The sequence below is a fragment of the Marmota monax genome, unplaced genomic scaffold (assembly GCF_021218885.2).
Source record: "Marmota monax isolate L192 unplaced genomic scaffold, Marmota_monax_Labrador192_F-V1.1 WCK01_AAM20220418_F8-fsc00010, whole genome shotgun sequence".
NCBI lineage: Eukaryota > Metazoa > Chordata > Mammalia > Rodentia > Sciuridae > Marmota > Marmota monax.
The window spans coordinates 27,303,726-27,330,213 of NW_026692321.1; the positions used below are offsets into that span (position 1 = coordinate 27,303,726).

Consider the following 26,488-nt stretch of genomic DNA (forward strand, 5'->3'; position numbering starts at 1 on the left):
TCCCTAAAGTTTACTCGGCAGTTTTTCGAAGTTAGACAGTTACCACCTTAATGGTGTTTTGAGGAGGTCAGAGTAAACACACCTCTAATCAATTGCTTCAGTTGTTCTACAGAACAAAAATCTGTTCATTGCAAGAGGACTAGGAATTCCCCACTGGATGAAGCTTCTAGAGAAATGATTCTCCATACATTAAACATACATGAAACTTTATCCATCAGAAAATCAGGGAAAGGAGTAAAAGTTAGCCTGCTAACAGGAGAGAAACGTATGAGTAATCTTTTCTCTTTCTTCTTCTTTCAAAATTAAAAGCCTATTTACTTAAATTCTTTTCCTGAGCATTTCCCATGTCACTTGACTGTCCTTCGTAGACGTAGTTGTTGGTGGCCAGGTTTCATCCCATGTAAGAACAGGACATGCTGCTTCTCCTGTGCTGTAGCTGCTTCTTCACCAGGCTGCCTTCTGTCTGTCCAGAGGTCCCTGCTTCCGCCGGGCCACCTGTCCTGTCAGGCACATGTCTGTCCATGGATGGCCATCATCATAAAAATGAGGAAAGCTGGCATGATGGGTGCCGGGAATGCTACTGTCACAATGGACGGGAAATGTGTGCCCTGATCACCTGCCCGGTGCCTGCCTGTGGCAACCCCACCATTCATCCTGGACAGTGCTGCCCGTCATGTGCAGGTAACAGCTGGCTGCCCTCTTGTGTGCTTCAGATGAAGAGGGCTCCTGCCTTGCAGGGCCTCATTTATACCTGTGACTCTGGGGGAAATACGGGAATGACCCCTGGGACACTTTTTAGCTCTCTGTGCCTTTTGTAAACAACAGCCACAGAATCAGCCGAGTACTATAAATGACGAGTGAAAAACCAGAGAAATTTCTAAAGCTCTAGAAACTGTTGTTATTTTTGAATGGTTTACTCAATTATATTGATCTTTGAACTACTTGTTTGTAAAGGATGTAGGCTTATGTACTTAAATCCAGCTCTCTGTTTTACTGATAGCGTATTAAAGCTGAATGCTCTAGTTAATTTGAGGGGATTGGTGCTAGTTTTATTATATAAAAGCTTATCTCTTTTCCAGTGATAGCCTGAGAGGGAAAAGAATCACCAAAGTCTATGGCTATTGTGGCACTCTTGCCAAATGGAGAAGTCTAGAGTGACCACGCATTTCAAGTCATAATAACAGTTATCGAAGTAAATTACTATAAAACAGAACAAATTTGTAATTCATGGGGGTCTGTTACAGTTGTCAGTAACAGCAAAATTATTACCATAATTTCTCATCTACTGCGTTTTTACTAAAGCACTCATCACGGTTGTGTATCTATGGTTTCTCCCTGTGCGTAGGCCACTGTGAGTTAGGGGAAGAATACTTAAGCTGTCTTTCATTTGGAAAACAAGCACAAATATATTAATTCTCTTACTGGAAGGCCAGGGAGAAGAGGGGTCTCCCTATTCTCACATCAGATTTTTTTTTTTTAAGTTCAAGTCTATTGTCATATTTTGAAGTCATGATTATTTTTCCTCTGGTCTTGCATCTCCATATGGATGAGTCCCTTTAAGCACAGGGTATATAGGCAGGAGCCTGAGGTCTGGCCCTTTTGCAGCAAGGCAGGATTAGCCCGGGAGAGAAGGTGGCTCATGCTAGCCAGAGTGCACCTGTGTTGCATCCCATGGCGTGGGACATGTAAAGTCCCTTCAGCTCTTGAGATTCTGTATATCTCAGTAATTATTACTGTCAACCTGACAGGTAGCTCCCATACCCCTGTCAAGGACCAGGTTGCAGTGCAGAATTAATGGCTTATTTTGTTCCCTCCAAGTTTGGTTAGATTTGCCCTGCTTCAAAACTTTTCTTTTTTCACATATTTTATTAGTTAAATCTGAAAAACCACTTTGTCAGATCAGAAGGTGAATAAGCAATTTAATGGATAAGATTCTAAATTGACTCTTTAGGGAAGGAAAAATAATCTGTTCCCTTAAGACCTGTATTTTAGTTACAGATGTGAAAGCATAGGGTACTGACCGACATCTGGCTCTCTCTCAAGCATATGCTCACTGAGGAAGTCTAAGAGTCAGATCAGTGGAAAGGCAGAGTCATGACCAAGAACAGATGACTGACCCCAGACTGAAAGTCAGTAAAGTCAGAAGTATGTTTCTCTGTTACAGAGATACAGGACTCTTATATAGTTATTGATGTATTATTGAGGGTGTGTGACTGCTGCACAAACATGTTCAAAAACACATTCTCGTGTATGAATGTGTAATAATGTTTTTTCCAAAGTCTTGTCTTTAGTGGATTGCCACTTGCAGAATCTTCCTACTAGAGACCCTAGAGCCATTTGTACTTGTGAACTCTTATTCAAAGACTCTCCTTCTCCATTCAGGGACACTGATTTTTCCTTGATTAAGTGAGCAGCATTCAAACTCTTCCAATGGAATAGTCATCAAATGATAGTATCTCTTTTATTTTTCTTTTCTCATCCTCTTTCTTTTCCTTTCCACCCCATCTCTCCAGTCCCTCCTGTGTTTTGCCTTGAGTCATGTAATAGAGGAAGAGGGAATAGAAAGATAGAACACCTGCAGGCACACACAGCTCTCTCCTGCCCCCTGCCCCATGTCCACATTTAAAAGGATGACAGTTGTCAGTCCTCTCAAAACCTTTTTTGAGTGTAGTAAGGGAGCTTTTTTCCAGCATTAGTTTATTGGCACACTCTCGAACAATTTTTTCTTTCTTTATAAACCACAGGAAATGTATATTTATCATCTTGTCCCAGTGCATCCTTTTTTTCTAATTACCTTCTTCTGTGCTGTTCATGTACTAGAAGGTTCGGTGCACTTGCTTGTGAATTTAAGCACTAACTAATGTCCGTTTTCTGAGCTGTCTCCCCTGCATCAAAGTTCCCTTGAGAGATAGCCATATTGAAAGTTACTTTCTTAACTGGAAATTGGCCCACACCACTTTATTTCATCAGTATCATTAGCTCTCATGCCAACCACCACTTTGAAAATAAGGGCCCCAGTGCACTCATAGGAGATTGCAGCTCTGAACATCTCTGCACAGTCAGGGTCATTCTCTTAGGGCCCAAGGTCTGTGGAGCTTCAGGCATGAGCCAGCCTTGATGTCTCCAGACTGTTTCTCAGCAGGACTCCACACTGTCAACACCTCCTTGAAGTGCTTGTTGTGTTTGGACTACACGAATATGGTTAATGTCTTCATTCTTTTCATTTTCCCAGCCCAACTTGAGGGCAACTCCCAGTGCTTCTCCAGACATTCCAACATTAAATTCCCTCTCTATCATTACCATCTCACCAAGGGACCAAAACCACCTCTCTTTTGGGGAAAGAAATCATAGTTATCAGCTTCTAGGCACTTACCTCTCTGGACGATGATATCGCCAAACAAATGTTTAGTCTCAGGTGAGAGTTTTCAGACTGTTGATTCCACAGGAGCATTCCTGCCTAGTGTGCTGGCGGCCAGCTGAGATTAGGTGTGTCCTGTTGACAGCAGGACGTATTTCCAAGCATAAAAGTGCTCAGGATCCCAGAGATAATGAAATGGATAGGGCATACATCATTTGGAAGTTTTGTTTAACTAGAAGTCTATCCATTATCCAAACAACCATAGGCATGGGTCCAGGCCCTTGACTGCTCTCAATACTCAGAGCTCACAGTTTCCACATTTGAAAAACAGAATGGCAATGCCTACCTCACAAGGTCCATGTAAAGAGTAAATGTAAAGCGTTTAGCTTGGAAATAATTGGACCACTGCAAGCATTCAGTAAATGTGAGACCTTTATTCTAGACAACTGCACATTCTTAGAGATTGCTAAATGGAGTTCCCTCCCTGTAATTTAATTCTTATTGATTTCTTTCATGATTATTGACAGACTCAAGCTGCTTGCACCTCACTTCCTGAGATTGGCTCTTCTACCTTTGTCTTCCATTTCCATGCGTAGAATATTTCTCTTCTTTTCTTCATTCTCCTCTTGATGAAAGTAGAACAAGATGCTCTTCAGACAATTCCTCCTTTGTCTCCCTTAAAGCAAATGGTACCAGGTTCTTCAAGAGCTGGAAAAATAAATAACTTCTTATGGTTTGATTTTTTTTTTTTGTTTCATTCCACAGATGACTTTGTGGTGCAGAAGCCAGAGCTCAGCACTCCTTCCATTTGCCATGCACCCGGAGGCGAGTATTTTGTGGAAGGAGAAACATGGAATATTGATTCCTGTACTCAGTGCACCTGTCACAGTGGCCGGGTGCTGTGTGAGACAGAGGTGTGCCCACCGCTGCTCTGCCAGAACCCCTCACGTACCCAGGACTCCTGCTGTCCCCAGTGTACAGGTAACCAATGTGGTGCTTTAGCCCACCACTGGCTGGGGAGGGCACAGAATTGGGTATTGTCATTTTGCAGGTCAGGGTTCACCCCACCTAGGAGCATGCCAAACTTAACAACTTGGGCAGGATTATCATGCAGCCTGCTTCCTAAATTCATTCCTTTCTATCAGCCATATACTTGTGCAATCAATATGCCTTGCACCTGAGTTGACTCTGAAGAAGAAAGGCAATTGTTTCTTTCTGACATTTTCTTCCTTAACCCTATATCTCAGACTCTAGCAATAAAACTAAATGTAGTCACCAAATTATTCCAGATTTTACTAGTATGAGAAGTCGTTTTTGTTTCTAACAAACATGAAGAACAATTATTGATAATGCAAATAAAATTATTTGAAAGATGTGAAGGTAGTGAAGATACTTTGAAATGTGTCTAATGCCACTGCCTCAAACTTATAATGATGAATTAGTTAAGACCCAAGAGTATTAAGTGACTAACATTGCATATGTATATAGAGTGTTGTTATTATTTATTTATCAGACCATATCAAGTTAATTTATGGTCATGAAAGAAATATGGTCTAATGAAAAATTTTTAGGACTTTAAACATAAGTTACTGGGGTTTACGACTAAAATAGTACTCTAGTTAACACTAGAATATATGGCTTTTTCAAAAGGTATTTTATTTTGATATATAAAATTACCAAGTTGGCAGAACAACTGATTTTATTTTGATGTTCCTTAAACTTCCCATCCTGTCAAATTAAATCAGTAGCTGCTTAACCTTCTGAATATTAAATCCTTAAAGCATTTCTACTCAAACCTAAACCCTCATATGTTATTACTTTTTTTTTTTAACATTGGTGATCTAATTGCTTCTTTAGAATCCATTGTTTCAGCATATCCAGTATCTAAGTTCTTCACAGGTTTGTGTTGATGGTGTTTTCTAAACTGCATCAGGTGAACATGTAGGGATAGGCACATAATTTGCCACCATCACCATGCATTGCCGTCAAGGTATCATCACCTTAGAACAAATGGTGTAATGAGCAGCCTTATTAATCTTATAAATTTAATTAATGAAGATCTTTTCTAGCATAAGAAATAGTTCATATGGGTTCAGTTTTTAGGATGTGTTTGACCTATGCCCACTGTAGTTTTATCATTATTACTAATGTTCCCAGATCCATACCCTGCTGATTGAGGTTCCTATTAATAAAGAGCCGTGACTGTTCAGAACCTCCTGGTAGAAACCATTGGAGTGTTCTAGTCATTGCTGACAATGAGCTTATGTCTATTCAGTTACAGATAGCTATGCAATGTCAGAATTGAGCCATGGGGATTATGAGATTTAATGAAAATAGAAATGACTCCTATCCTGTAGAGCAGTAATCCAAAAGAAGAACCAAACAGCCCAGTGTTCCAATTAAGTAAATAATGATAAAGGAGGAGGAGGTGAGCTTTGAGAAAGAGGATTTAAGAGTCCACATAGCCCAGAGAGCTTGCACTGAAGTAGAAGTGCCCCTGTTGCCATGTGGTCTAGGATCTGAGTGAACACAGGATTGGCGGTGGGAGGGACAGTGGGGAAGGCACTTCTTGAGGACCACTAGCCCAGATTCATTGATGGGACACCTGACTGGTCTAGAGGTTGGGCCTGGGAAGAGAAGGAGAGCTCTGTGGAAATGGGCCTCCTTAGAATGCCAAGGCATGGTTTCCTGGATGGGATGTGCATGGGCCGAGCCCCACAGGTTCCAGCCAAGCAAAGTGGGGCATTCCTGCACTCCTGCGGTAGACTGAGCAAGCTCCCAAGTGCTTTGACTTCCCATTTATGAATTTAGATCTGGGTGGCTTTTTTTTTTTTAGAGAGAGAAACTTCAATGATATTGCTCATCCTAAACCTTAGGACGTTTTACTTTGCATGTCAGTATTCCAAAGGTAACTCTTCTGTCTGTGAATAAATGTACATCTAGAATAATCTATATTTTAAAATGAGCCACCTCCCCTGTAATGTATCTTTCTGAACTTTCCATTCATAGCTGTATTACAGCAATAAAAAGATTAAAACATCAACTTTTTTCACGGTAGTAAACTTCAAAAGTAGCGTTGATCAGCATATTGCACATCTAGAAAAATACCATCTTTAATCTTAAGATACTTGTATTCTGAAATGGTCTGAAGAGATATGCTGTACATAAGAAAAGCCACAATACTTCATGGTGTTCCCATCTCTGAGTTGCCTTGTCATTCTGTCCCCTTCCTCTGGCCTGGCTTAGAGCAAAGTCTTGAACAGAAATGGGTTCATGAAAACAGATGAAGCATCCCTGCAGGCACCTGTTTCCCCAAAGTAAAAATGAGCCACAAGAGAATAAGCATTTGTTTGTTTCTTCTAAGTTTTTTTTTCCCCATTCTTTATATTCTGGAGTTGGAAGAAAAGTGTAGCATATAAGAGAAAGGGAGAGAGAAATAAAAAGAGTGAGTGGTCACCAGTAAAAAGCAGCAATGTTTGGAAGCTGAAATAGAAGAAGGGTCTCTGAGGCAGAAAAATGGGAAGAAATGCCCAAAGGAAGAAGATAATGGGCAAGATTCCAAGAACATTTCCAGCCAGGGTGTGGTGGGAGATGTAGCATAGTAGAAGAACACGACAGACACACTGTGCGTCCCAGCTTTAACTCACCACTGCTGCAATCCTGATGTCTTTTGGGGTCATTTCTGGACCCAAATAAAAAGCCTCTCGATACTAGGGTGTCATTCTCACCGTCATTCCGTTGCTTCATTACTGCTATCCCTGCTAGAATCAGGCATTACTTGCAAGAGCCAAGCTAATGTGACCCATAGTACCTTTGTGATTTGAAGGGCCCGGTGTGGGTAAGAATGAGTTGTCCTTTTTTCCAGCCAAAGCAAAAGTTAGCAATGGCCAGTCTCTTAAAGAAGAAATGATCTGTGAGCAGAGATGACTTCAGAACGGTCATTGAGAAAATCCCATTTTACTGTCATTATTCTCCTATTATATGAATGGGATCTATGAAACTCTACCTGAAATAGGACCCAAGGTGCATTGGGAGCAGGAGAACCAATGACTGTTCTTTCATTGTGCTTCTGCCTTCCAGGCTGGTAATAGGAGAGATGGTTATATTTAAGGGAAGGGTTTGGGCTGGTTCCGTTATGTTATGCTGGCCTCCCTCTGACCCTCAGAAAGGTCCCCAAATGAAGCAGCTTCCCTGGTCCTCAAAGAGACTCTTCTTGTCAAGTCAAACTTTTTGGCCATAGGGTGTGTTCATAAAGCAGATGGAAGGAGAATGTGACATTTAAAGTTTCTGCATCATGCAGTAACTTCATGTCTGTCTCAGTTATTTCAGTTTCTTGGCTGAAAATAGAGTTCATGCAGTTGATTCAGAAAGGAACATATCATTGAGAAAATGTAGCTCTCTTAGGGGTTTGCCAAGTATGACTGCTACAGCTCTTTCTGGACTCTTACAGTGCTTTCTTTCATCAGAGAGATTGTGACATTTCTCAAATGAGAACCTTACTACTTAAATTTTCTTTTCTCATATCTGAAAGATTTCTGCTTGGGGCTTCAGTTTTCATTAATTAATTTTATTAATTCCATTTTAGTTCATAAACTCAAATGGAAGACAGTAAACATCTCAATCTGATAATGAACCTGTAACATCCAAAGAGATGCCTGGGATTACTGATGATGCTCTTTTCTATTTCAAGTTGTACTATGATCTGGAGACCCTCTGGTCTAAGTCTCTAAACAGAAAAGACACAGATGACTTGCAGCTAGTTTCTCTGCAAGTGGTTACATCCCTCTGTGAGATTTAGATTTCTTATCTTTCAACCATTAATGTGAAGCCTGAACTTTGGGAAGTTACAGTTAGGTGTTTCTTGAAAGTCTGATATTATGAAAATCTGTTTGGTTATTAATTGATTAGGATTGCATGTAGCTGTAAGTAAGACAAAAAAGTGACTACAAGTGTTAAACAAATAGAGGTTTATTTTACATCCATTATACGAGGTTGGAGGCAGATGTGTATCAACATTGACTCAGTGGCTTAGTGCCGTTGAAGTCTTTCTATGAAGGTAATGATAAGGATGTTATAGCTACAGTCAGCACACACTCTTTGCTTTTGCATCCAATTTAGCTCATGAAGAGAAACGAAAGACAAGACACATCTCAATCCAGTAATGAATCCATAAATGAATAACAAGTGAAAAATAATAGTTCTGTTAATTGTAGGTATTGCTCATTGTTGCTGGAGATATTTCATACTTTCTAGTGAGGAAGAATGAGGAAGAACAGTAGTAGCAACACATCTATCCTTTGTAAAAAGTAAAAGTTTTCCTGAAATGGCCTCATTATGCATGAGCTACAGCTAGTGACATGGCATCCTTAGTTGCAAGGCAGATTTTCCTGATTGACTTTCACACATTGTACTCCCAGACCTGAGACCACCCCCAGAAAATCAAGACTGTAAAGCTAAGGAAGAAGAGTAGAATGTGTATTATGTATTTCAAATAACAGAATCGCTGTGGCAGGTCTTTTTTGATCTTTGTTATTTTTCTATTGAAATTCAAGATCCAGCCTGAATAAGACTTTCTGATTTGGAGCATTTTTTTTTTTAAAAGGTGGCACCCTGACCATAGTGACTACATGTATTTTTGCTAAATCTGAGTAACAACCCCCCTGTTGCACAGTTGGTGGCCTCCAGCGTCTCCTTTGCTGACCTATATGTTCATTTTTCCAGATGAACCTCTTCAGCCTTCCTCATCCCATAATGAGAGCGTGCCTAGTTACTGCAAAAATGATGAAGGGGATATATTCCTGGCAGCTGAGTCCTGGAAGCCTGACGTTTGTACCAGCTGTGTGTGCATGGATAGCGTAATTAGCTGTTACTCTGAGTCTTGCCCTTCTGTATCCTGTGAAAGACCTGTTTTGAGAAAAGGCCAGTGTTGTCCATACTGCCTAGGTAAGACCAAGAAAAAAAATCTTTCATCTGTGCCAGTGGCCACTAAATCAACATTGACAGCCATCTGCTAGATCAGTTAATATTTTTGAAATTGGTTTATCTGTTTGACATGCCACACAGACCAAGGTAGGAACATCAAGTAGGGAAAGGATGCAGAAGAGGTGCTCCCAAGATGAAATGCATAAAAAATTAAGAAATTTCTCAGAACATAGTGATATTTTCGTTGTTGTCATATTCTATTGGGTTCCTTTGCTGGTTTAGGATTTTTGGTATTAGAACATATTTCTCTACTTGATTATTTTCAGTGGTCTTTTTTTTTTTTTTTTCATTTCCCATATGAAAGTACACTTAGTGTATAAAATGTGCCACTGCCTTGAGATCCACTAAGTGTGAAATGTTAATTTAGCCACCCAGCTTTTCCTGTCTTGGGGCAGTTAATTGTTTCTACTTAAGCCTCGTGGTTGTCATGTTGATGGCCTAGGCACACTGAGGTCTGAATAACTGACAGAGCCCTCTCCTTCTTATGACCCATGGTGATAGACCTTGAGCAGAGGACATGCGTATGTTAGCCCCTAACATTCCTACCAAACCAGTCCCGTAAACATTAGCCAGTTGCTGTTCCAGGGACCAGAAGGCGAGGCTGCAACAGCTGGCAGCTCTAATCAAGGAATGTCCCTGGTCCCAAGACTGTCACTCTGTTATTGCTTTTGCATCCAGTTTAGCTCATAAAGTCAAATGAAAGACAAGACGCATCTCAATCTGAGAGTGAACCCTTCATCAGGGTAGCAAATGAAAAACTATGTGAGTTTTATGAATTGTAGGTATCCTGCATTTATTGTTGGGGACTTTGCATGCTTTCTAGACACAAATCATTGCAGATATTTGCAGTGATACCTAGGAGAAAAGAGAGATTCTGGCCGCAGAGTTTTGTGACAGTTATGACACTTTCTCAGGAATCTTAAGAGCTAGATTTTTCCCAGCATAATGACCAAAGAGAATTGAAGATTATATTTGGGAAGCTACATCTCTCCTTTAGAGTGACCATCTATGTCATTTGTTTTTCAAGCCTTGATGCTTTTGAGGGTGAAATGGAGTCTGGCAATAATTATGATGGGACCACAGCTAGGGACCAGGAGTGTCTTCAGCAAACCAGGACATATGGTAGCTCTTAGCGCCTGCGATGTGGGCCTCTCTGTGTACTACCCATCAGCTCTGCAACTCCTAAATGGAGCCAGAAATATACCAAGACATGCATTTAGTTTAGTGCTACTTACTTTTTTAAAGAGCTAACCAAAAATTTATACAAGAAATGGCCTTGACTTTGGTGAGAGCTATATATGAAAGATATATATCTAGGTACTATTTCACATTGCAGGCAGGAAAAATACACCCAGCATCAACCTGTTTATATATCAGTACTTTGGTAGTAAAGTGGTCAAAAGTCAATCAGGAGCACTTGGGAAACCTTGAGAATTCCTTGTACCTTCAGAGGGAAAATCTAGCAGCAAATCTCTCCTGTGTTGAAAATTCTGAGATTGTTTTGTTTAGATGAAAGTTCCTATTGTGTTTTGCTGCCTAATTAGTAAATACATAATTAGTAAAATTTCTCAACTGATAAATTCGTTGCTCTACACTAGTAAATCACTTCTATTTCTCACAAAACCAAACTGGCAAATTCAGAGTTGTCGAAGGAAACCTGCAAATTGTAGGATTCTGTGTCCATTCTTTTGTCGTTTGCTTTTTTTACTTTCTTTTATATTTCCAACTGATGGATCATTTTAAAATATACACCAATCTTTAATGTAGGAAGGAAAGATCAATTTGATTTTGAATTTTTAGTTAGATTACAAGCACTTTCACCAAACTGTGGTTCACAGAAGCTCACGATGGTACAGTGAAAATTTCATTTCAAACACATCTAGCTCCACAGCTGCCCCCTACAGTGATACAGGTGTAATTGTGTTCCATACTCCTGACTCTTTCCAGGAAAGTGTTAGGAAGAGTTAGCACTTGATGAGCAGTACCCGTGTGCTCTGGTCACTCCTTCATCTTAACACTTGGTGCATTTTGTGGTGGTACTTTAATAGTCATTAAGCCCCTCCGTCCACCTGTTGCTTATTTTGTAAATAACCTTGTTAGATTTCACCCTTGCTTGCATGGCCCTGCTGTCACCAAGCATTGGAAGTTCAGCTCATGACTCTTAGGGATTTTCTGTCTGACTCTCAAGTTAGTTTGGGGGCCTTTTCTCTCACCAGTGAAGAGGTCCTGACTTTTAATCAGCCTGATCTCTGTCAGGGTGTCAACCTGAGTGAGGCCAGCACAGCCAAAGGCACTTACCAGCTGTGTCTCAGTGGCAACCATATCACTGTAGGCAAAGATCACCTGGCAAAGGAAAGGCGGGGCATGCCACTGTTTGCCATGTCGTAAAGCCCCTGGTGGCTTTTCCAGAGGGCACTGGGTACCAGTGTTTGCATTGTTTCCTGTTTCAGGCTTCCTCAGTTTCATTCCAGACTGTCTGTAGGATCACCTGTGCCTCACAAACCCCCTCACCCCACCCAGCCTGTGGTGCTGACCTTGCCGTGGCTGCTGGTCTGGTCCCTGGGCGAATGGTCTCCCTAATTGGTCAGATACAGATTTCTAAAAACCTCACACCTGCAATTAGACTGACCTTTTTATCTTTCTTCCTCCTTTCTTTCTTTTTTTGTTTGTTTGTTGTTGTTGTTGTTTGTTTTGTTTTGTTCGTTTTGTTTTGCTCTGTTTTCGGAGTGGTCAAAAATAAAGTTAGCTTGCTTCCACCTTGTGAAGTACTATTTTTCCTTCCATAAGAAAAATGAAAATGGCAATCCTACAAAAAGTAGTCTTCTAATTACTAGTATTTGTGTTCCTTTCAGCTTAATTATCAAGTCACTAATGTGCAATGATAATGCTTCTCCTTTGATGTGTGAAGTCCTCATATTATGTGTGCTAATTTAATAGTATGTGTAATACAGACATAATTAATAGGATTGATGATTAATTTTGAAAAGTGAACAGCTTTGTCTAATTACTTGTAATACCCATCATTAGGGAATTCATCCTTCTACTAGAAAGAAGCTAAGTAGTAATTACCCAATCATTTTAATGGAGCATCTTCTGATTTTCTAAATTTTTGTCTTCTGGCTTCCTACACAAATATACACAAACTAAGATTTTATTTTAACGTAGGCTGCTTGGCTAAAAATGGCTTAAAAGATGACTTGAGTATGAATTAGGTAGAAATCAGAGGCCTAGTGGGAATTCTAATGTGTGATGGCAGATGTGACACATGGTCCCTCATTATAACATGCCAGGGCTGGCTTACAACATCCCTGGCCTTAGCACTGACTACATGCTACATGCCTCTCTCAATCCTTTCCAGAGCAAAAATTATTTCAGGGCTCAAATAGATCTTCTTTGTTTTGAGGAGGGTACTGAGGATTATACTAAAGGGCACTTGACCATTGAGCCACATCCCCAGCCCTTTTTTGTATTTTATTTAGAAACAGGGTCTCACCGAGTTGCTTAGTGCCTTGCTATTGCTGAGGCTGGCTTTGAACTCATGACCCTCCTGCCTCAGCCTCCCAAGCCACTGGGGTTATAAGCATGCACCATCTTGCCAGGCCCCAAATAGATCTTTATTCCATGATTCCCCAAGGACGGCAAACAAGTAAACCAGCATCCCTTCCACCATCATCACTCACTGTACATCGGGGATGCACACCCTTCCCGTGCTGAGTACTGGACTATAGCAACTTCAGTCAGTGTTCAGTGGAACTGCTCTCTACCTGGGGCTCTGTCATCCTTTGCCAGATATTACATAGAAAGAACACCGCTTTGATCATAGAGAACTTTCTCAGTCTAATTGATGGGCTCTTCAGGCCCATGCTGCTGCTACATCATACATGTTGACTTTGGGAAGCAAAATGCCAAGGTGTGTCCCCTGTCAAGCTGGCCAGAGAGAACAGGGCCAGTCTGAGGTGGCCAGATCCAGAGTGTTACTCACTGCCCAGAACATTGTCTTGAAAATTATCATGGGTAAGAATTTATTTGTAACTGTGTGTTATTCTAGAAGATAACTGAGGTCAGATATTGAGTCATTTCTTGGCAGGAAATCATGGAGTCTCAGTTTCACCTTTCTCACATAAGATATTTTTGTCGGAAAAAAAAAAGATATTTTTGTCAAAAATTGGTTACTTTTGGATAATATTACTATATATAATATATAAAATATAAATATGTGCTTTATAACTTGTATATAAACAAAGTTAAGATATTCTGATTACATGGCTTCAAGTTGTTTTTGGAATGTCATATATCTGAGGTTGTCTGCAAATGAGCTGTAAGATGATACATAAAAATTACTTGCTTGTAGTTTGTCTGATTAGGGGTCAGCAGTTTTTTATATTCACTACCTATACTGCATAGTAATATTTTAAATAGAGTTTTCACATGGAATCCAGCATGCCTGGCTCCTGTTGGGGCTGTTTTTTTTCTCTTCAGTTGGCTGTAATGTTATAACTGCAGTGATCTCCATAGTCATCTTCAATGAACACATGATTAAATAAGAATTTTCCCTAATAGAGGAGGGGTTTATACTTTATGCCAAGTCAGTCTGTTATACAGTGTACCTTTTGCTTACATATCTGCTTGATAAAAACCTAACTATATCAAAACAGTATCTTCTTAGATATGTGTGACACACAATCTCTTTGGAGTATCTGTTGATCATTTGGAGTATCTGTTGATCAAACATAGTAAATATTTAATGTAGCATCTTTAAAATATACAAGTCATAGAACTTAACATTATTTATTTTTAAACTATAATGTTATGATACTGGCATCTTCATTGGAACATTTTTCACAGCTGCTTCTCCAAATATTTCCTTAAAATTAAAAACTTCTGCAATTGGAAAGAATTTATCTTATAGCCAAAGGGTCATGATCACAACTTGGTCACTCACGTATTAGCTGTGTGCCTTGGTGATAATGATATAATCCTGGCTCAGTTGCCTCATTGATAAAATGAGAGTAATAATATTGTCCTTTGTGTCACAAAAGTGCCATAAAAATTAGGTGACATAATGTTCACATATGAAAGTACTTTATAAAGTGTAAGCACTCTGGATGTGGGTTGTTCAGTAGAGTTACTGTTCCTGAAACAGAGAGTGCAGTTGCTTTGAGTAACAGGTGAATTCTTGTATCTCTCAGTGACATGTGGCTCCTGGTTTCTCCAAGAAAAAGCCTGGATATAACATCTCAAGGATGCACTTTTGAAGAATGAGAATATTTTAGGTCCCCCTTGGGTGGTGTGCTTCATCCGCCATGCACTCATCTTCAGAAGCCTGAAGATGAGAGCTTGGCTCACCTTATTGTAATCCAGTTGAAATGGTATGCTTTCCACAGTGCAAGTGTGGTGACAGTGCCTCACCTATAGACCTCACTGTCCTTTCACACCTCTGGACATTGTTAGAAGTGAGAAAGTGGGACTTGTATTTTTATTGTTTATTTCAGAGGCTAGTCCTGTTTGGGGACTTCATGAACTTTCCGTTTTATTACTTAGAGGGTGAGGATGAAAACAGTCTGTACTAACTTCAGAATGGGTCTAAAGTTATCACAAAATCAGCAGTGTTTGACTTCCATTTGTTTAGGTCTTACCCTGCACCCTAGGAAGCATCTCACCCTGCATCTCCCTGAAGCAGTTATTCTCCTCCCTTCATTATCCTATTCAGGACCCCAGCAGTGTGAACAGTAATTCAAGTCTCCCCAGTTAACTCCAGGAGCCTCTAAGCTTCAGCCTATTGTCTGAGCTCCTGCTTCTCATCCTTGTGTAAAGTGTCTCCTGTTCAGAAGAGGCTGGCACTGGTGTTTCCAGAGGCCCACCATGTGCCCTTTTTCTTCTTATTTCACTCCAGAAGGCCAAACCTGATTTTCTATCCACTGATGGTCAGGCATGGGGGAAAGACCCCTTCAAAGGAGGCCCCTTCTGGCCAGGACCCTCTGGAAGCTGCTGGAGGAATATTTCTCAGAGTACTTAGATTGTGACAGGGTGGAACACCTGTAGGCACACAGATGGGCCAGTCTGGCAAGTCCAGTGGCTTCCCCTTGAACCTTTTCCTAAAAACAGGCTGTCCTCTGACTTTTACACAGACAGCTTCTTTACTTAGGTTTTTTTTTCCCTTCTTATTCGGGAAACCTTGATCTGCCAGTGTTCCTATCTGCTTTTTAGACTGTACTGATTGACAAAATGACTTCTATATATAATTTTCATGTACCCATAGACACACCTTGGATTGTGGGCCTTGCTATGAAATTGAGACTGGATTTAAAGTTGAAAATGAAATGTTTCCTTCAACTTCTGTAAGTGGAAGCCTTAATCAGTCCTTAATGGATGCTTAATACAAGAATTGAGCTCCATTACTGAGAAATAATGTTCTCTTTCCAACAAGAATCAGCCAAATGCAGTAGGGAAATTTCCCTTCATGGAACTCAGGAAAATGTATATTTCTTCTGTTGGCTTGGAACCCTGGACAGTCTATTTCATTACAGTGTGTGAAAGAAACCTGTAAGACTCTTTCAACCATTTTAGACATAGACTTACCATCCCAAGAAATATCTGAAATTAAATAAAGCAACAGTGGGCTTCCAAGAAAGGACTTCTGTGATGAAATGGGCTTCCACAGAAATTAAGTCATTATATAGAGGTAGGAGTCAACCTACATGATAACATTATTCTCAAGTTTCTTTTTATAAAGAAGGATTAAGATCAGATGTTTTCTCTATTAGAACCTAAAAAGGACAAAACAATCAAGTTTTTTATTAAATCAGTAAACATTTTTTGTTGTTGTTTTCAATCATTTGCTGACAGAATTACTAATATTAGATCTCTGCTTTAGGGTGCAGTGATGCACACCTGTAATCCCAGTGACTTGGGAGGTTAAGGCAGGGGGATTGCAAGTTCAAGACCAGCCTCAACAATTTAGTGAAGCCCTAAGCAACTTATCAAGAGCCTGTCCAAGATTAAAAATGAAAAGGGCTGGGGATGTGGCTCAGTGGTTAAGCACCCCTGGTTCAATCTGAGGTACCAAAAAAAAAAAAAAATTGAAACTAGATCACTGCTTCATTGACATTGTCTAGGCCCCAGCATCCACTCAGGACTTCACTTGAGCTCTGACTTCAAACTTCCCTAATTTGTGCTGAACCACAGACCAGCATGTTCAAACTTAATTATCTGTGCCTGTGATTCTCTGCACACTTCTAAGAGACATGTATGTTATTTGCTCAGATTCCTGCTTAATTACAATTTCTTTTTAAATCTCATCTTTACATTAAAAAGGAAAAATAAAAAGTAAAGCTAGTTTCTCCAACAGGTTCTTGCATTTTTTTTTCTAAGTGTGGAACTTTTCTGCCCAACAATGCACCCAACTCATGATGCAGAAATAAAAAGGACTTCACTGGCCAGGGATGCAGGTGTCTTATCAGTTCAGAGAAGGTAAATGATAAGATAATAAGGGGTCTTCTGGTCCTGTGCTGGTTTGAGGAAGAGTATTGTCATGCACTGTTGCAGTATGCACTGACATCTAAAGAAATGCTCGCCCAGGCCAGCTGTGTCATTGATAATCTCATGTTACCCATAGTGTATGTGGCATCTCTTTACACCTTCCTAAATGATTTCACTGAAGTCTTCTCTGTAAATCCTTCAGATCTCAAACTTCCTACCCTGAAGTGGAGTGTTATGAGCAGGACCTGCTATTTGCATATCTTTTTAGAACCATTTGGATATGATGAGACCCTCTGGACTCAGGGGCAGAGTCCTTGGATATGTGCTCGCTGCAGTGTCCCCAGGGCTCAGAACAGTGCTCTCAGTGAGTCCTCAGTCTCAGCGTGTAGAAGGAACAAATACCCCACTGGAGTACTATGTTGGATTGATTTGCAGGGGGACTTGTTCTGAGAGCAAGAACAGCATTCAGATTCTTGGACTCCAGGATCCCAGAGTAAATGACTATTCCGGACTCTGAATAGTACACAGGAGATTTAAAAGAACTGATGTAATTTCTAAAACTGCCTGACTTCCTCCCAGGAAGTTACTCCCACACTATGACCATCAGAACAGATTTAGAACCTGAAGTATCCATCCAAGAAAAATCATTTCCTAGGCAGAAATTGAAAACCCAACTATAACGTAGGTTAGAGTAGAGTATGGGTTCTCCATCCTTCCACAGAGGAGCAGTCTGGAGATGCTTTTTTCTCAGGGACTTGTGTGCATCCAGCATGGTGATCAGAGTCTTCAGTGGCTGTGTATCCACATCGGTGACCTTTGAGGTTCTAAATTGGATCTTCATAGAGGAAGAAAACAGCACTTCTAAATTTCCCCAGCCCATGAATAAGCTCTATGGTATAATTAACAGTAACTTGAGAGTAAAAACAAAGCCCAAACTTCACAGCCTGTTAAGGCTTCTTTTCTTAAAAAAGATGTGAGATTGCAAAGTTTCAGCAGTCCAAGGAGCCAGCCTAGACGGGGTGAGCATTTCAAGGCCTCCTCACTTCTCTCTCCCCTTTCCATATCATCCAGAATGACAGAAAAACAGGTGGAAAACGCTGCTAAATTCTTCAACTCCACACTGAAAGATGTTGTGCGTTTTTGTGTAGTCATAGGTGATACAGGGTGATACTGCTCATGTTTGAATCCAAAACAGCACATCTGTGGGCATTTCTTGGGTTCAGCAGCCCTGCTGATGCAGCTACCATGGCAAGAAGCCTCCAGCAGGCTCCTGACACTGTGTTGATTGTAGTTACAGAAACATGTCTTCATCCTTTAGCTGGGACTTTGTCACTTCGGCAGAATATTTCAAGCTGATTGGGAAGCTGTAAGAGGCTAGAGCTAAGAAAGCTAAACACCACCAAGGCTGATCTAACCCAAGGTATAACCACAGGATAGCAACTGTCTCCCTTGCATATTTTAAAAATTGGCCATAGATGCTGTTGTGAGAAGAAAATCCCAGAGCTGTATGAAGCAATGGCAGTCTCATTGGGATGCATCTATAACCTGCTAAGTTAAGTTAGGCTGTTAGGAAATCACATTTGTTTGGCTATGTAACAACTCAGGTGTTTGTTTTAGAAATAAACTTTATTATTTTAGTGTCATACCTCATAATTTCCTTGGAACAGTCTCCTCGCAGTCAGTTGAAAAAAGAAGTGCCCATTTCCCAGAGTCAGTAACAGCATTGGTTTGTGTGGCACTGATAACTGCTCAGAAAAGTGGCCTCCCTTGGGCCATCTCGCTGTGTGTGGCAGACGGAACGTATGGGGACTGTGGGTCCAGACCCAATCCCATTCTCATCCTCGCCCTATGCTTCCAAGCTACACGTCTTGAGCAAGTGATTAACTCCCGTGAGCCTCAGTTGAAAACATTACTTCGTCCATTGAGCTTTGGAGCTCGAATGGGACTGACTCACAAGAAATGCTTAGTGCCACATCTAGTACGCAGCAGGCATTGGGAAGTAGATGTAAAGAGTGTTAATAGGTATTGAAGAATAAAAGTTAATGTCATTGTCAGCATACGCAAACCAGTTGGAGTGATAAGTGTACTAGTGAAAATTAAATGACACAGCCAAATACAAGCTGATTATTTTTGGTTTGATACTCCCAGTCTATTTCTACATTCTTCAGGCTGAGTGCTTAAAATGCTTTTATATGTGTTTTCAATTATTCTGTGCTGTTCCCTCAAAAGACTATAATGATTTTTATTAATTTATTATTTAGAACTTCAAATTGCATAGGCTAGCCCCCAGATATTCTAAAACTTTCCAGCAGAGCTTTCTAAGATTAACCCAAAATTTTCATGAAAGGAGCTGGTATAGCTAGGGAAGGCATGAACATGTCAGAAATAGGGACGCCAAGGTCCAACCACCAATTGAAATTTGGTCTGTATACTTCTGGGCCTCAGTTTAAGTCATTGGCCTTTCAAGGAAACTTTAGTCAAAAGCAAAATTTTTTCTATGAAGCCTTATTAACTAAAATCTGATCTCTATCTGGTGAGGTTTCTGCCACCCTGGTGAAGTCTAGCCAGGGTGTTCTTTACTACTTCCCATGAAAATTCAGTAGAACAGTAAGTGACTCACCCAAGTCCAAGGGACAAATGTGGCTTGGTGTTACACCATGTTTGAAGGAGCAAAATTTGCTATTATGCGGTGTGTCATTATTGTAATGAAAACTGATTAGATATGGAGAAGCCTTAGAGAGCCACCCCTTGCGAACAACAATGCGGAGCTTTCTTTGTTGCTGTCTCAAAAATGGGTCCCATCATGGATTCATCATGGTACACCTGGGATCCCTTCCAGCCCTGCTGTAATACGTCCACTGCTAACTGTGGCTCACCCCGAGCCAGATATCAAGACCACCAGCTCACTTTCACTGGGTCCTAAAAGTTTAAGATGGCCAAAAAGGTTTTCTGGAAAGCCCCAGGACTATTGGAGCCAGCACAAAGATCCTGGCAGTGCAACCAACTAACAGTGGACTGGCATCGATCTCTGTGCTATGCCCTCCCAGCACCCCCATTTTTTAAACCCAGTAAGATAACTTCCTGACTTCAAACCTGAATTAACTTTGTTGCAAATGAAATTAAAGGCAAGATGCTTCTAATGTAACCAGTGATGAGTAGAGCTTGAATGGAACAGAGATGAACTGGTAAAAATATCTGGAAACTAGGCCTATGGCAGGCTGCCCACTCCCTACGGGGAAATAGCCTGAGGCCATGTGAGCTCCTGTCACTCAGGGCCTCTGAGCCTTCATGTCCCCAGCATCTCTGTGTGGCTCCCAGTGTTGTGTTTGTGTAACCATCTTGCTACTTTGAATGTTTAATCCTCATGGAATTTAGAAAAGGGAATATTTTGGTAACAAAATGAGAAACTTTAATTAGACCTAATAGGTGGCCAGAAGTTTTTGGTTGTTGCCTCCGAGGCACTCAGAATAGTTGTTCTCTCTCAAACTGTTTTATAAATATTATTACAGTTATCTCATACTAACTAAATGAGTATTTACATAGACACTGTTATGCTGTAACTCAACACTTGATCTTTGGCACTGCTTGTGTGATTTAGTTTTCCTGCAATCTGTTGATATTCTAAGTGGCTCTGTGTCACCCAGAAAACATGGAACCATACAGGCAGGTTTCCTAGAACCAAGCTCAGTTTAAGCTTTTCCCTGCTGTCTTCTCATTGGTTTGCTTGGCCGAGGCTGGCTGCTAGGGATGCATGTGCATCTGTTTTAGATTTTCATTTTATGTACGTTTGACTTGTCAAGAACAACTCATTTCACTGTAAAAGAGATTCACCCCTGAGTCTAGCAGTCCCTGTTATCATTTTCCTTCCTTTTTAGATAGTTTTTAAATGTCCCCTCTGTGCAGTTCAGCCTACTCCTGATGCAGTTTAAAGGCAGTGTGCTGTTCTTTCATTTGATTGTATCAGAAGCCACTTAGAATTCCCTTATTGTTGGGCACAGACTCTTCCTCTAATGTCTTACTCTTATAAATATATTGTGATTAACACTCCATAAATAGCTTCTTTTAAGCCTTTTTTGAGCTACATCACTAAAATTATCAGATCAAAGGGCATAAATATTTTAAAGCTGAATGGAGGGTATAATATACCAGTGTTGCCTGATACTTCACCTCTTTTTCACGTATGTTTTCTTGCCTATAACTTCCAATGACTGACATTAATTTGTCCCTTTACCTTGGTGAACCTCAAATCTGTTCTACCTAGTGACAGCTTCATAGCCGTGTTCACACAGAGAGGCTAAGTTTTTAGGTCAATCACTGCAGCTCTGCTTGGTCCACTGGAATATCTGGAACAGTTTGATAAAGGCCTGACCAGACTCCTGACAAGGTCACCAACTATTTACTTCTTAAAGCAGGAAAATGACTCACGTTGGAATTACCTCTGTCTCCCATCCCATGCAAGAAAACAGGGTCATCCTTCATGCTTCCCTCCTCCTTCCCATTCACATCCTGACAGTTAACTTCTCAGAAATAGCTCTCAGACTAACCTTGCCTTTGCATCTCCACCACCTCTAATTCAGGTCCATATCACACTCCCTTGGACAGTATCCCCTTCTGCTTTACCCCACTAAGATTTCTGTGATATCACATTCCTGAGTTCTTTCCTGAAAAACAAAGTAAATAAGCACTGCCCCCCAAACACACACACACACACACACACACACACACACACACACACACACTCGAATTCTCGGTTGTTATTCAAGACCCTTTACAATTCATTTCCAACCTCATCTCCAGCCATACTCCCCCGCACTGTCATCTATTCACCCTGATACTTCTTGCTATCTATACAGTGCCAAGCTATTGGGCACACCGTCTTTTCCTTAGAATGCCTTCCTTTTAATTTCTCCAGGTGAAGCCTTCCCAGCTCAGCAAAGTGAGTTGTTTTGCTCTCCACATTGTCCAGTTCTGTGTTTAATTGACATTAGCAAAGAGTAGCTGCACTGGGCTTTGGGGAGGAAAGCTCACCCAGGCCTGACCCCACCACTCTGTGCAGCCCTCTGGCTCAGGGTCACACCTTCCTTAGCATTAATGACAGAAGTTTGTTAAGTTTGTTAAATGTATGAATGCCTTTATCATGTTTAGTACATAATTATTATTTTCAGTATCTTAATCTAATTTTAAAAAATAATTTTTGGGCTGGGGAGATAGCTCAGTTGGTAGCTTGCTTGCTTAGTATGCACAAGGCCCTGGGTTCAATCCCCAGCACCACAAAAAAAAAAAGTAAAACATAATTTTGACCTCAAATATTAGAAGCATTTATTAAATATCTTTAAGATGTAATGAGTGTCTTTGCCAAAAAATACAGACCAGTGCTTGTCTTGAGTTGGATATCTTTTTACTGAATCTTCAGCTTTTCTGTGTTTGCACCTCATTCCTTTCTTCCTCCTCTCCAGGAAGGGCACTGGCAAGATGTCTCAAAAGAACAGCACAGAGAAAGTGGTGGACAAGGGAGGGGCAAGAGCTTGGCCTTCTCTTGGTTCCAGCTTCCTCTCACAGTAACATACTTACTCAGATTTCATCCAGCCATGTCAGTCCACCATATGAGCTCTTCCAAGGTTTTTAGAAAATACAGTCACTAATACTGCTGTGTAAAGGATGGCAGGAGTCATCATGATAAATTGTCTGCATAGTCAGATCTAGGTCTGATGGCCGAACTAGTGTGCTCAGTGAAATGTTGACTGGAGGTGGGACTGCTGTTTGAACTAAGCTCACAGAATGCCTCTGCTCAGCCAATTTGATGTGTATGTTTTGGGTGTCTTAATGAAGTCACCTCCTAAAAGAAATTCATATTAGAGATAAACTTTATATGTATTATGTATTTATATGTATTATGGGTTGGTTTGAAAGCCTCCAGATGAGTTTTTTAACCTAACAGGCAGTACACTAGAACAATTTTTGTGTAGTGTTGACAAATATAGTGGAGTGCTATATTTTGATAGATACTGAAAAATGGACTTCCGATTACAGCTGTCACTTCCCATACTTACTCAGTGTCTCCTATTAAAACTTATGTAGCAGAACGAGAGAAGCAGTAGAGACATGCTGAGGAAAAGAGAAATGCAGTTTAACATTTGGAGCAGGTTTCCTACTGTGCTCATTCTGGGTTCTGTCCTTCTTGTGTGCTCAGTGAACATTGTCCCTGTAAGAGATTCTCACGTGGCTTCCAGGAAGAACACTGAGACCTGGGGACCACTTCATTCCTAAGGAACCTTTCCTTCCAGATTCCTATATAGTTTTCATTGGCTCATGACCAGGGTTGGGTGAGTCAGCTACCTTTAGAATCCGAGCACGGAAGTTCCCCAGGTTGATAGGCGTCATCCAGGAACTGGCCTGACATGCCAACAAGTACCTCTTGCGTTTCTCCTTGGATTTGCCCATCGCTGCCTTGTTGGTTTCTTGGGCTCCCTCAGAGCCACAGAGGACTGTGTTGTGAAATGCCATCACTAGTAAATAACTTAATAAGAAAAGGGAACTTTCAAGGAAAAGTATGACAGAGGGCAGAAATGATGATGGCAAGGGAGAGTGGGGAAAAAAGAACAGAACGTGTAAGCTGTAAATTCCTATACTGTGCCTAAAAATAACACCTTAAAAATATTTTGTTCTCAAGACCAATAGTTTGCTGGGGGGGAAAGAAAATGGGTTGAAATGGGATAAGATTGTTTCTAAAATGGAAGTTTTTGTAATATATGATTAGTAGCAATGCTTTATAAAGGATGAAAGGAGTCATCATGATGAATTCTGCATAATAAACTCTAGACTCAGTGGCCAAAATGGGTGAGGGAACTCTCGGCAGCATCCCTGAAAACATGTTTTTTTCAGAACTAATTCCCTCTGAAGGGTCACAGAGGAAGCCCACCAGCTACCTATGATGATGCTATTACCATTTCTTCCATTACCCACATTATTTACCAAAAAAAAGACAATGAAAAATAGGCATTTCTTGACTCCCTCTATGTAAATATACTCAGCGGGATCTTTTATCTCTTCCTGCATCTCTTGCTAGATGACAGTCTAATGACACTTCCCCAGTGGGTATTATCACAGTTACTGCCCTCTGTTTGCCTGAGTGGCCCTCATTTGTGTTCAGACCACAAGATAAGGGTTCTGAAGGTCCTCCTTGAGGAGAATGGCAAAAGGAACTAGGGAAACAAAGAGTTCACAAATTCTGGAAAACCTAAAGCACAATGTGATCATGCAAGTGTAATAAGTAAGGTACTGTGTGTATCACATGAGGCGACTCTACCACATGTGTTCTTTTCTCTAGAGGACACAATTCCGAAGAAGGTGGTGTGTCACTTCAGTGGGAAGGCCTATGCTGACGAAGAGCGGTGGGACATTGACAGCTGCACACACTGCTACTGTCTGCAGGGCCAGACCCTCTGCTCGACCGTCAGCTGCCCACCTCTGCCCTGTGTCGAGCCCATCAACGTGGAGGGAAGTTGCTGCCCAATGTGTCCAGGTATCTGAGCTGCTGTCCTTCCATCATCTGCCTGTCATTCTCATTTAAGATGAAACTGAGGCAGACCCAGAACCTGCTCACCCATTCACAAATTCACAGGTTTAAAGTCCTGTACCTGCCCAGCTCAGAACCCTGGACTAACCTAGAAAACCATGACCATCCATCTAGGTGAGGGTGATTCTTTAATCTTTGGGGCATATAGCCATATGGGTGTGACCAGCCTATTAATGATGCCCACCCTAGCAGAATAGCTCAGGTTTAGCAGAGTGCTGGACCAGACTAGTGAAAAGGGTCCCGAGATCAGATGCAGGGGTACATGCTTAAGAGCTGTAGTGACGTTACTACATGTACGCCTTGCATTTACACAGTACACTCCTTGCCATTCTTTTTCAGTCCATCACATCCAGCCATTGCCCCACTATCACACACAGCCTCTCCTCAGCCTCAGCTGGACTTCTCATCTGTCCCTTGTGGAATGTAGCCAGTGAGCACACCCCAGCTGGCTGTGGACCCGTGCCTGCACCTCTTCCCACAGCCCACTCTTCATGTCAGCTGTGTCATTCAATCTCTTACTTTCAGACCTAAGTCCCCCACAGCTGCCCAGATCCTCCCTCAGGCCTTCTCCTAGTTTCTATGTCTGAGTCTCTTGCCAAAACAGCTCCTTTATCCCGTGCCCCTAATCCCAGAAACACAGGACCCAAGCGCTCACCAGGACAGCCTCTGGGCAGTGTTCCCAATCTGATCCCCTAAACAGAGAGACTTCCCAGGCAGCATGGACCACACATACTGATGGAAGGGCTCACTCTAAGATCCCATTGAAGACCAAAGCTAGTCAAGACCTTTCCACTTTTACCTCAGTTCCCTGGTTTTCTTGAAGCATTACGTTAGAGAATCATGCTCTATTCAGTGCAGTAAGCCGGGACTCAGGCCAATTTAGAAGCACATCTATACTGTGCAATTGTAAAATGGGGCAGTTCCGTAAACCCACAGTGTTTAATCAAGCTGTGCACATGTCGGCCTTTTGTTTAGGTGTTTGCAGACGAGCTCCATTTGAAAATGTCTATTTATTCCCTAAAAAGGACAATGTTAAATGCACAATTAGTTCCCACTTCTCGTCTTACTTAGTTAATAGTGGCACTGGATTTAGCTGTTGGCTCTTTTCTGCCTGAAACACTTTCTCCAGTTGGCTTCCAGGTCAACTCTCTGGGTCTCCTCCTTTGTTCTCAGTGCTCCTCTGTTTCCTTTGCCAATCCCTCCTCACCTGCCTAGTCTCCCAAAGTTAGAGCAAAAGCACTAGTTTTTCATAATCATCTTGACAAGAGCAGTTTCCTATATCAAGAAAGAAAAGCAGGGTGAGTTAAGAGACAATGGTTATGTGACTGACACAGACTACAGTGCAAAGCTCATAGGTAAGATTTTACCATTAAGCAGAGGCACCTTGGAGAGCTTCACTGAGAAAGAAATTGAGCTAGACTTTGAAGGACAAGTTGACTCTCTTCCTTGGAGTGGAGAGGTAATCTGACCAAGGATCCTGAGACTGGCATGGTCAAGGCAAATGCTCCTGGGGGAGTAAGTTCCAGTAGCTAGAGTAAGGAAGGAAAAGATGAAGATTGGCCAAGATTTTTAGGGCCTTGATTATCAAATGAAGTGCATAAACCTTGCCCTTTGCAGGAGGGTGGGGAGGCTCATTTTCGAGCTGATAAATGACATGAATGACAAAGGTGTTTGGGGGAGACCAATGTGCAGGAGGGACTATAACATACAGAGGCCAGAACAGCCATGACTCACACAGAGGTGTGATGATAAGGACCAAGTTCAGGTGGTAGTGTAGGATTGGAGGGAAAGATTCGTCCCCCTTGTTCTGTGAGTTAGTAGTGAGTGCAGATGTGGCCACCATGCCTGTTCATCTCTCCAGAGTTGTCTGTGACTTCTGAGTTGAGATTTACTATTGGATTGACATTTAATTTCTGTTGATTAATTCTCCTTTCTGCTGTACTACTGGTAAGTCACTTCTCCATTTTATCTCTAAGCAAATTTTGCAGTCAGACTTTTGCCACCTTGTATTTCCTGAAGGTGGCCTAGATTCCAGTCCCATTCTCTGTTGCCTCACTGTCTGACCTTCAGAGCCCTTCAGAGTTTCAGCTTCC

General features: G+C 41.3%; 1 protein-coding gene across 8 annotated transcripts in view; it reads left to right on the plus strand.

Annotated features, from left to right (window-relative positions):
* Positions 1 to 26,488, plus strand: part of Crim1 (cysteine rich transmembrane BMP regulator 1) — a 182,607-nt gene that overhangs the window by 146,898 nt on the left and 9,221 nt on the right. For 4 of the 8 annotated variants that reach the window (XM_046441627.2, XM_046441632.2, XM_046441626.2 and 1 more), the window contains 4 exons: positions 472 to 681; positions 4,124 to 4,339; positions 9,080 to 9,301; positions 24,147 to 24,341. In XM_046441627.2, coding sequence (XP_046297583.1) covers positions 472 to 681; positions 4,124 to 4,339; positions 9,080 to 9,301; positions 24,147 to 24,341 — 843 coding nt within the window. The remainder of the gene's footprint in view (positions 1 to 471; positions 682 to 4,123; positions 4,340 to 9,079; positions 9,302 to 24,146; positions 24,342 to 26,488) is intronic. The other 4 variants (XM_046441628.2, XM_046441631.2, XM_046441629.2 and 1 more) reach the window with 4 other exon arrangements.